Source organism: Bison bison, unplaced genomic scaffold (assembly GCF_000754665.1).
Source record: "Bison bison bison isolate TAMUID 2011002044 unplaced genomic scaffold, Bison_UMD1.0 scf7180017864472, whole genome shotgun sequence".
Classification (NCBI taxonomy): Eukaryota; Metazoa; Chordata; class Mammalia; order Artiodactyla; family Bovidae; genus Bison; species Bison bison.
In genome coordinates this window covers 11,732,689-11,744,394 of record NW_011495033.1, presented here as the reverse complement: position 1 = coordinate 11,744,394, position 11,706 = coordinate 11,732,689, and the positions used below count along the sequence as shown (strand labels likewise).

Below are 11,706 nucleotides of genomic sequence, written 5' to 3'. Positions count from 1 at the left end.
CACTTACTAGGGAGCTGAGGCTGGAGGGCTGAAGCCAGAGGCCTGGGGTCTGGGGGCCTGGCCTGGGCCAGCTGGGTCTGCTTGAGGACCTCGCCCTCCAGTGGGGAAGGGGCTTCCTGAGCAGCCCAGGAGACTAGGGACTCGCTGCCGCCCCCGCAAAGCAAGCAGGTTGGTCCTAAAGACACAGAAGCGCTGATCCCTATGGCCCTGCTGCTAGGGGCTCCATCCCCTGCCCAGGCAGGTCGGGCTGGGGCTGAGGGAACCTTGCCCAGAGGGAAGCCCCTAGGGAGATGGAGGGCCGAGTTGGGGGGTGGTTACTTTTTATTTTATGCTTTCTTCAAAGCTGACCCTCAAAAAGCAAACAGTAAAGACTACATCTACCATTCATGGACTTCCCCTGGCAGTCCAGTGGTTCAGACTCTGCTTTTCCAGTGCAGGGAGGCTGGGTTCTATCCCTGCTCAGGATCTAAGATCCCCCAGGCTGTGTGGCGTGACCAAAAAAAAAGAGAGACAAAAAGTGTTTGTTGCTGTCCAAATCTTTGCTAATATCCAACCAAAATACCATTCACAAGAAACTATGAAACACAAGAGTTCCGGGAAAAGAGACACCAGCATTCTGCCTTCCTAACACCTTATGCCCTGTAGCTCTTTCCTAAACCTGCTCCCTAAAAAGTAAGGCTTGCATGTGTGCCATGCTCAGTCACTTCAGTCGTGTCCAACTCTGCAACCCTATGGACTGCAGCCCGCCAGGCTCCTCTGACCATGGGATTCTCCAGGCAAGAATACTGGAGTAGGTTGCCATGCCCTCCCTCCAGGGGATCTTCCAGACCCAGGGATCAAACCTGTGGCTCCTGCATTGTAGGCACGTTCTTTACCACTGAGCCACCAGGGAAGCCCCAAAGTCAGGCTTAACATTAAGTAATTACAGTAGCTACCCACATTGCTTTCAATATAACACTCCTGGGAGCTCTCTTGACACGTAATATTCAAAGTTGTTATGGTCTCTGAGCATAAACACCAACAGAGGAACAAATGACAAAAAAAGAGCACTGGCTAAAACTTTTACACCCAGTAGCAAAAACCCAAAGCAATGCTGTAAAAGATGCTGTTTCTCTTGCACTTCCTGCCATTGTCCTGTGTGATTAAAAGGCATACAAAAGGATCAGCCTGACACGCAGGGGCTGACAGAGAAGCAACAGAAGGCTGGGAAAACAGAGCACTGGCCAGTTGCCTAGGATGAGGACAGAAGGAAAGGAGGAAATAACTTATAACAAAATAGCTCAATTTGTGCAAAAAGACACCTGCTCTCAAATGGCAAAGAGTTCGTCCAGCTGTCCAGATGGTATTTTAAGTAACAGCACAAAAACCATAAACTCAAAAAATAAAGTTAAATACAAATACATATTAAAAATTCACAGAGAAAAATAAAGAATGGTAAAGAAAAAGATTTTTTACAAGACTAATGAAAGGAATCAGGTCTACCAATATTAAAAATTATAATTAAAGCCTCGATTTTAAAAAAAGTATGGTACTGGTATTTAAGGATACCCAGAAAAGGCCCAAATTTGGGTGGGCAACAAAGTTTGTTCAGGTTCTGCCATATCATCATATGGGAAAACCTGAAGGAACTATTTTTTTTTGGCCAGCCCAATAAATATGATTGCAAAGCTCACTTTACGTAACTACCAGCAGTGGTCTCAGATACACACTGACCTTCACTTCACACTTACAGGACCTAATAAACCATAGCACGAACCCAGGTTCACTTGACTTTGCAGGATACAGGACAGGAAACACAGTCTGCAGAACTGCAGCTCCAGTAGTGCCGCCTTCAGCAATGATCCTTACAGAAATCCAGGAGCCAACTTCCAGCCACCACAAGTGAGCTTCATAGGCCACAGGAATCTGTGTCTCAAGAGCCCCTGACTTCCCGATCCCCACACAAGTCCAGCTGCATGCACACAGGGCAGCCAAGGTCCCTGCTTTCCAAGGGAAATCTGTGGTCCATAGCAATCTTTCCTATCCACCTGCAGTTCCATTCAAGGATCCTTCTACAACGAGCAATGTTGCCTTGTAACAGAGTCAACATTCCACATTTATCTTAACCAGGGAAAGACTGCTAGAAGAGGATAAACTCCAGGTCATCTTCCCACTAATAGAAGGGTTTTATGCCTCGTAAGCCTTCAAATCAGCAAGGAATGGCTGTGGAATTGTTCAAGTGGCTACTGATAGCCAGTTAGAAAAAAATATTAACTTGAATCCCTACTACACAACTTTAAAGTTCCAGAGCTATAAGATTAAAATGTAAATGACAAAACCATACAAATACTAGAAAAGTGGCTCTTGAAACATGGTTCAGGGACCCCCCTGGAAGTCCCCCAGACAATTTCAGGGGATCTGCAAGGTCAAAAAATTATTTTCCTAATAATACTAAGACCATGTGCATACAGTGGAGTTTTTAAACAGCTACAGAACTTGATATATTGTATGATAAAAGATGTCAATATTTGGATGATCTGCATAACCCAGCTAACCAATGTTTTACAAGTGACCAATACTTAGGTTTCAAAATCATGCACAGGGGCTATATACTTTATGATTCCAACTATGTGGCACTCTGGAAAAGGTAAAACTAAGGAGATAATAAAAAGACCAGTGGCTTCCAGGAATAGAAAGAGGGGAAGGGGAAAGGAGGCAGAGCACAGAGGATTCCCACGACAGTGAAACTGTTCTGTATTAAACTATAACGGTAGACACCTGTCATTACACATCTGTCAAACCCTAGAATGTACAACACCAAAAGCAACCCAAATGTAATCTATTGACTTTGAGTGATAACGATGTGTTAATGTAGGGTCATCAATCATAACAAATGACCCACTCTGGGGAAGAGAGCTGACAGTGGAAGAGACTATTCACATAGAGGAGGCAGGGACTCCTGTACTTTCTGCTCAATTTTGCTATGAATCTAAAACTGCTCAAAAAATAAAAGTCTATTAAAAAGATCATGCATGGATAAAGATATTATTTAACCAATGGCTCTTAACTGATACACCAATGGCTCTCAATGAAAGGATATGAAAAAGTTACTGGTAAGATTTCAAACATCACATTATCAATCTTTAAGAAATTCCCTCTTCGTGAATTTTAGAACAGTATCAAAGAAAAATGCCCAAAAAATATGAAAAAGCTTTGAAAACACTCTCTTTTCCACCTATATATCTATGTAAAATACGATTTTACTTTAGATACTGCAACCAAAATACCTTATCACAACAATTTGAATGCAGAAGCTAATATAAGAATCTAGTTGTCACCTACTAAGCCAGACAAGAAAGAGACTTACAAAATTGTAAAACGGTGCCAATCCTCTCAAATGTTTGTTTTGGGGAAACAGCTATTTTTTCATAGAAAAAAGTTCTTTCTGTTAACACATAATGAGCTTAATATTGTTATTTTTCAATAAATTAACAAATATTTGAAACATCTTCATTTTAATTCCTAATATGGTTGTCAATACATCTGACCCATATAAACAAAAAAATTCTTTGAGGGCCTCAATTTTTAAGAATGTAAAGTGTCCCTAAGACCAAAGTATTCATAACTGTTGTATAAGAAGAAAATATAGAAGACTTTATAACAATCTCAGAGTGAAGGAATTATATATATGGCACAAAAACCAAAAGTCATAATGGTAGACATTGATAAATTTAACTACATTAAAATGAACTTCCACATGGAAAAAAAATTCCAGGAGCAGAATCAAAAGACAAACTGTGAAAACAACATCTGAAATTCATCACATACATAAGTCTAATTTCTCTAATGTATATGGCTCCTATACATTAATACAAAAAGAAGGCTGACTACTCTCCCCCATAAATAAACAAAGATGATACACAAAAACACACAGAAAACGAAGTCTATATGGCTTTTCAACAAATAAAAAATAATTCAACTTTTCTCAAGATAAATTCAAATGAAAGCATCACCAAGATGACTTTTTTTTTTACCTACAACTGGTGATGATCAACAAGTTCTATAATTATGTTGTCAGGGTCATTCACATATATTGCTGATGGAAGTATAAACTGGTACAATCTCCATGGAGACAAATAGTTACCAATGTAATTTTATATCCTGCTTATTGTGACCAACAAGCATTCTCCTATATTATTAAAAATTCCTGGCAGGGGAAAGGGGGAACTGGTCAAAGGTACAAATTTCCAGTTATAAGATAAGTAAGTACTATGGATGTAATGTACCACATGATGAGTGTAGTGAACACCGCTAAACAATACACAGGAAAGTTGTTACGACAATAAATCCTAAGGGTTCTCATCACAAGACTTTTTTCCCTTTATTTTTTTCTCTCTTTTTAAAAATTGTATCTATATGAGAAGATGGAGATTAGTTGAACCTACTGTGGTAATATTTCACAATATAATTAAACCAAACTATCATGTAGTACATCTTAAATCTACACAATAACGTCAATTATCTCTCAGCGCAACAGGCAAAAAAATGGTATTTTTTTTAAAATTCCTCATATGTATTGGAGGTCATTATACTAGTCTACCTCTACTTTTTTGTCTGTTTGTTCTGGCCGTGCCACGCAATTTGCAGGATCTTAGTTCCCTGAGGAGGGACTGAACCTAGGCCCTCAGCAGTGAAAGTGCAGAGTCTTAACTACTGAACCAACAGGGAATTCCCTGACCTTTACTTTAATGTTTGAAAATTTTCATAATACCATGATTTTTAAAAATTTTGTTCACATCATATCCACTGTTATGAATATAATTAAATGTAATTAACCATTTTCCAGATGTTGGGCCTTCAAGTTATTTTCAGCTGAATTAACAGTCAATAAACACTGCTGCAATCAATAACTCTATTTAGACATTCTGGTCCACATTTCATATTCCTTCTTTTTTTTTTCATATTCCTTCTTTAGAGGAGATTCCTGAAATTACTCAGCCTATATAAATTTAAAGTTAGTGGTATGTTGTATTTTGTATAGGTCATACCAATATATAATCCTAGCAACAGGATACCCATTACAATTAAAATATTGCTAACTCAATAACAAAAAATAGAAATTCACTTCAATGTTAAATATTTTTCAAATGTTCCTACTACTGTTTTTAATTTTTTCTGTCTTTCAAACTTCTCCTTTATGCCATCTGAATCTGGCAGGGTTTTACTCCTTCTCTTACTGATCTTTTGAACTCTTGGTAATTTAAGGATGTTAATTCTTTCCTTCAGCTTATTATTTCTCTGAAAAAAAAAATTTTATGTAATAAAAACAAGAAAGGAGAAAAAAGTAACAATATTATGGTAAGACTTGAGTTAAATGATTACTTAGAAAACACTGGATTCTGTTAACTTGCCTCAGATCCTTGATTTTTTAAAAATTAGTATTGGAATGATTTTTAAATTTTCTTACGTTATTCCTTCCTCTGCTTTTAGAATAACCTTGCATTTTAGTTTGTATCCTAAAAATACTATGCTTAAGTCAAATTCACTTCATAGTTTACAAACTGTCTCAAAACACACTGAGAACATAACACAGAGGTTTGCCGCATACGAAACTTACAAATCAAAGAGGAAAACTGAAGGCTAATTCTAACAAAATTCTATTCCCCAAAATAGATTCAAATTGTTCTATTCTGAAACTCTGAGGGCTGCTTTGTCCAGATTCTGAAGGGCATGCTGATTAGTGTTTATACAAAAGGCTTTAAATAAATCCCTGTATGTTTTGTTACTTGAGTGCCATTAAGATATTATTTCCTTTTGGAGCCATTTATCAGAAATAAATCAGTCAATTCAAAATAATAAAATAATTATAAATATACATGGATACTTCACCAGGCAAGCTAAAAATCTGTAACTTCATTAAAAGGGAGAAGTAGGTCCACCTGGTAAGTAAAGCAGAAAAGGACTAAATAGAACCAAGAGAGGGAAGACAGAGGACAATCATTACCTCCCACCAAGTCCTTCAATTCGTTCTCTTTCCTTGGGAAGTTCTGGCTTATGGTCCTGTGTCACCTCCACAGCTCGGATAAAATCATCCTTGGGGTCATCCTGAATTCCAAGAACCACCCCTGAGTCGCCCACGTGAGCAACATACATCTTCAAGCCTCGGATGATGACCACACTGGCAGTTGTCCCTGACGTGCTGGGAAGACCTGTCATAGTCTTTGGCCATTCTGCTGTAATAGAAAAGAAAAAATTTTACTTTCAGGTGTATACATAACTACTGTGGCAGAATAAAAACTGCAACTTACGTTGAGTTAGCATATTAAAATCTGAATTAGCACACAAAAATATTTAAGAAACATATTTTGAAAGCTATTAAAGAAGGACTTATGTTAATCCCTTCATTCTTACATTAATAAATTAATTTTATAGATAATGCAATTATATTGTGACCATCAAGGCAATCTTAGGAGAAAAATGTTATGTCATAGGTTTAGTAATTCCACATAAGTCTTAGTCTTAACTACATTTAGTAGCAAGGATATGTTAAAAGTTTGATACTGGCAGCAGCTTATCATCTGTTTATATTAATTTTTCTCCAAAAAGATTTTCAGAAAAAGCCACTTGATTTGTTTTTAAAGTAACTCTGCTGAATATTCATAACCTAATAAATAACATTTACCAAGCACCTACTGGATACCACTTCCTAAGCGCTTTACCTGTGCTAAGAGCTTTACCTGTATTATCTCATAACACTAACAATAAGCTAAGATCAGTTTCATTATTTTAATTTTGCAGATGAAGAAACCAAAACTTTGGTTAAGAAAGTTACTCAAAATAACTCAAATATTTTAAGCAGCAAAGATCCCATGTATCTAATTCCAAAACCTATACTGATTATACTTACTATCATTTAAAACTTCTGAAATATTCTATGAAATGAAGTGTAGTCATTCAGTCATGCCTGACTCTTTGCAACCCCATGGACTGCAGCCCACCACTCATCTGTCCATGGGATTTTCCAAGCAAGGATACTGGAGTGGGTTGCCATTTCCTTCTCCAGGGGATCATCCCAACCCAGGGATTGAACCCAGGTCTCCTGCACTACAGGCTAGATTTTTTACCGACTGAGCTACAAGAATAAAATATTCTATAACATTGAACAAATTACAGTTCAAGATAGCAAACAAAGTCTGAACACTGACATATTCTCCCCACAAAATCCTATTGAAAGGACAGATTACAAATAATAAAAAGTCCTGAAACACAGTCATGAAACACAGAAAAGGGTCATAAGAAATCTGAGGAATTCCTGAAATTTTAAACACATGGAACTGTATTGAGGGGAAAAAAATCAGAATGCAGAATTTTTAATTCAACATGAGGAAAAAGCAGTCAGTAAAGAAGGCAGTACATCAGTATTCCTTGTTAACAGAGTTCCAGGAAAGTTGAAAGAGGCAGTGACAAAGGCTGAAGTAAGGAATGGATGCTGGAAGCTTGGCAGATTCATTTAAAACTGTGGGAGTTTTAAACTGAGTGCCTAAACTCCCCACATGGTAAAAGGTGAAACATTTAAGTGCCTAAGATGCCAGTACTAACTACAGTGCCTGCATGCCAGTCGCTTCAGCCATGTCCAACTCTTTCTGACCCTATGGACTGTAGCCTGCCATACTCCTCTGTCCAGGGATTCTCCAGGCAAGAATGTTGGAGTAAGCTGATGTGCCCTCCTCCAGGGGATTTTCCCAATCCAGGCGTCGAACCTCCATCTCTTATGTCTCCTGCATTGGCAGGTGGATTCTTTACCAATAGCACCACCTGGGAGGCCTCAGTACTAACTATAATACTTCTCTTCTTTTTAATTAATTTAATTGGAGGATAAATACAATATTGTGATGGTTCTGCCATGCATCAACATGAATCAACCACAGGCATACATGTGTCCTCCCCATCCTGACCTCCCCTCCCACCTCTCTCCCCACCCTACCCTATCCGCCTAGCTTGTCCCAGAGCACTGACTTTGGGTGCCCTGCTTCATGCATCAAACTTGCACTGGTCATTTATTTTACATGTGGTAATGTGCATGCTTCAGAGCTATTCTCTCAAATTATCCCACCCTCGCCTTCTCCCACTGAGTCTAAAAGTCTGTTTTTTATGTCTGTGTCTCCTTTGCTGCCCTACATGTAGGATCATGGGCACCATCTTTCTAAATTCCATATATATGCATTAATATACAGTATTTGCCTTTTTCTGACTTACTTCACTCTGTGTAACAGGCTCCAGGTTCATCCATCTCATTAGAACTGACTCAAATGTGTTCCTTTTTACAGCTGAGTAATATTCCATTGTGTATATGTACCACAACTTCCTTATCCATTCATCTGGCAACGGACATCTAGGTTGCTTCCATGTCCCAGCTATTGTAAATAGTGCTGCCATGAATACTGGGGTACGTGTGTCTCTTTCAATTCTGCTCTCTTTTAAGGAAAGTGGTGCGTCTGCCGATGGGAACAACAGGATCTCAAAGGGGATGTGGGAGAAGAGATAAATTCCGCCCCCGCCAAGTGGATGAGGTGCCACTCAACTTTTATAGCCATGAGCCTCCTCTAATATATCTAGACTGACTAGTTCTTTTCTTTTCCAAAATTATATATGCCAAAAAGCCATCTCTTGAACCCTACAGTGCATCTCCCCGGCCCATCACATGATACAGGAATCCATCCTCCAGAGTGACCTGTCACTCACAACAGAGGACTTCTTGCAGCACAGGAAACAACTGCTGAGGGAAACCAGAACAGCTGCCAATACTGACGAAGCTAGAAATTCATGTGCATATGCCACGTACACACGTAAAACCATCTGCAGCAGTACCAGACACACAGTGAGTAGTCAATAAACATTGGTTTGCGGGCTTCTCTGGTGGCTCTGTAGTTAAGAATCTGTCTGCTAATGCAAGAACATGGGTTCAATTCCTGGTCCAGGAAGACCCCACAGGCCACAGAGCAACTAAGCCACAGAACCTGTGCTCTGAAGACTCAAAGCCACAGCTACTGAAGCCCGAGAGCCTGTGTTCAGCCACAAGAGAAGCCACTGCAATGAGCAGCCCTCACTCACCACCTAGAGAAAAAGTGCACAGCTACAAAGACCCAGCAGAGCCAAAAATAAAATAAATAAATAAAATTTAAAAACACTAGTTGTTGTTATTACCATTATGTATTTAAGAAAAAAGCAAACAGCCTAAGAGACACCAAGTGGAGTTGCAAAAAAAAAAAAAAAAAGCCCCAAAGAAAACCGTTGTGGCTAGATTACTGGCATTGATAAAGTTCAATAAGGTCAATGGATACAAATACTTATATAAAATATCAATTCTATTTCTGTAAAATAGAAAAAATTACAAAATGTAACTTTAAAAACAAGATCCCATCCACAGTAACAGCAAAAGGTATGAAATATCTGGGAACAATGCTAACAAATCTCTAATAAGACATTCATGGAAAAGTAGAAAACCCGTGAACAAATAAAAGTCAGCACAGATCCATGCATATTTAGACACTTGATATATGAACAGTGGAGAAAAGACAAACATGCAATAAATGGAACTGGGACAAAATTTAAAAAATAGTAACTCTAAGTTCCTGATGCCAAACACAAAAAATCAATTCAGATACATTAAAGACCTAACATGAGGGACTTCTCTGGTGGCGCAGTGGCGCCAGGTTCATCCAGGTTGAACAATGCGGGGGACACGAGTTCAATTCCTGCTCCTGGAACTGAGTAGGGCAACTAATCCCATGCACCGCAACGACTGAGCCTGCGGGCCCTAGAGCCCGTGCTCCGCAACAAGAGAAGCCACCGCAGTGAGAACCTGCACACGGCAACTAGAGAGCAGCTCTGCTCACCGCAACTGGGGAAAGCCTGCGTGCGGCAAGGAAGGCCCAGCAAAGCCAAAATAAACTCATTTTTTAAAAAAGACCTAACGTGAAATGCAAAGTTAAAATGCTCAGAAAATGCACAAAAAGGTACATTCATGATCTCAAGGTAAACAAGGATTTCCTAAAGACAAAAAATGGATTAGCCATATAAAATAAAATGATTGTGAACTTGTACTACCATCAAGACTTTCTATTCATTAAAAGATACTAGAGTGAAAAGACAACTCACAGAATGGAAGAAGATACATTTGTAACATATATGGGTCAAAGGAATAGTATCCAGAATACATATAAGGCTCCACAAATCAAATCAATAAGACTACTCAACAGAAAAACAGATAAAGAGCCTCAACAGGCTTTGACAAACAAGGACATGCAGACAGCCAAGAAGCATGCGGAGATGTTTGGCTTCTTTAATCATCAGAGAAATACAAATTAAAAGCCACAACAAGATACCACACATAATTATCAGACTGCATAAAATTTGACAATAGTAAGTTAAGAATGTGGAATAACATGTTCTATCATCAACTACTGGTAGGAGTATGAACTGGTACAACTACTTTAGAAAACATCTAGGCATTATATGGTAAAGGTGAAGATAGGCATACTCTGTTCATTACCCTTGGGTATACACTATAAATTAATGCACATGTGCACACAATACCTATGAATGCTCAGAGCAGCACTGTTCATCTGGGCTTAAAATGAGCAACTCAAATGTCCTTCAAAATAACAATAGATTATACTACACACCATGGGTAAGAATCTCACAAGAAGTATGAGATAAAAGAATACATACAGCATGCTTTTCTTCAGGGGAAAAAAAAAATCTCTCTCTCTCTCTCTCTCTCTCTCTCTCTCTCATGTTTACAGGCAACAGGCAAACTATTAAGAAAAGTAAGTAAATCACTACAGAACTATAATCACCTAAGTCAAGATCCTGATTGCCCCTTGGGGGAAGCGAGGAATATGAGATCAGAAGGGCCTACTGGGGTTCAGGCAATGTTCTCTTTCTTAATTGGATGGTGTTCATTTTATGATTATTTATTATGTACATTTATGTGTTACGGCCTTTTATGTATGCATGCTATATTTCAGGGTTTTTTTTAAGTTAAAAGAAAAAAAAAGCAGCAGGAAAAAGGCATCAATTCTGCAAACACAGATCCCAGCAGACAGCTCTATAGACCATGCAGTTTTGCAGTTCGGTTACAGACAGCATTCCTTAGAAGCTCAGCCTAGAGTATGGTATGTTTCTTTAGACCTTTATTTTATGGCTCTAGGTAAAACCTTTCCTTTTTTTTTTTAAAGAAACTGGAAAAGATTGTTTTCTGCAGCTAAATATAATGAGAACAAAGTGAACTCCCAGAAAAAAGAGTTCTTAAGCACATTAAGAAAAACAAAATTTACCTACAGTATACAAGTAATTCAGCTGTTGGCAAAAAGCACCTAAAATGAGATGAAAAGGGAGGAAAAAAGCTAAAAATAAAAAGGGTAATCAAAGAAATGTTAATGTTTAAATCACGTTTTTTGTCAAAAGCACTAATATATTATGAAAGATATTCTGCAATGATCTAAAAATACTGAATAATTCCTGCTCTCCCTCTTCATTTGAAATGTCACCTTTTATCATATGTTACATCTTGCCTCAGATCTATTTCTAGACTCATCCTACTAATCTATTTATGGTGCTTTTTAATAATTGGGAGTTTAAGTGTCCTCCAATTATTTTTCTTTCTCAATAGTCTCTGAAGTATTTTTCCACATGAACTTCAGAAGTAACCTCCACCCTGTGGAG

At 38.3% G+C, this 11,706-nt stretch overlaps 1 protein-coding gene across 1 annotated transcript in view; it reads right to left on the bottom strand.

Moving 5' to 3' along the window:
• PPM1D (protein phosphatase, Mg2+/Mn2+ dependent, 1D) overlaps nt 1–11,706 on the bottom strand; it is a gene marked incomplete at its 5' end in the record, with an annotated part of 61,285 nt that overhangs the window by 36,350 nt on the left and 13,229 nt on the right. The window contains one exon of the mRNA XM_010861714.1: nt 5,984–6,212. Coding sequence (XP_010860016.1) covers nt 5,984–6,212 — 229 coding nt within the window. The remainder of the gene's footprint in view (nt 1–5,983; nt 6,213–11,706) is intronic.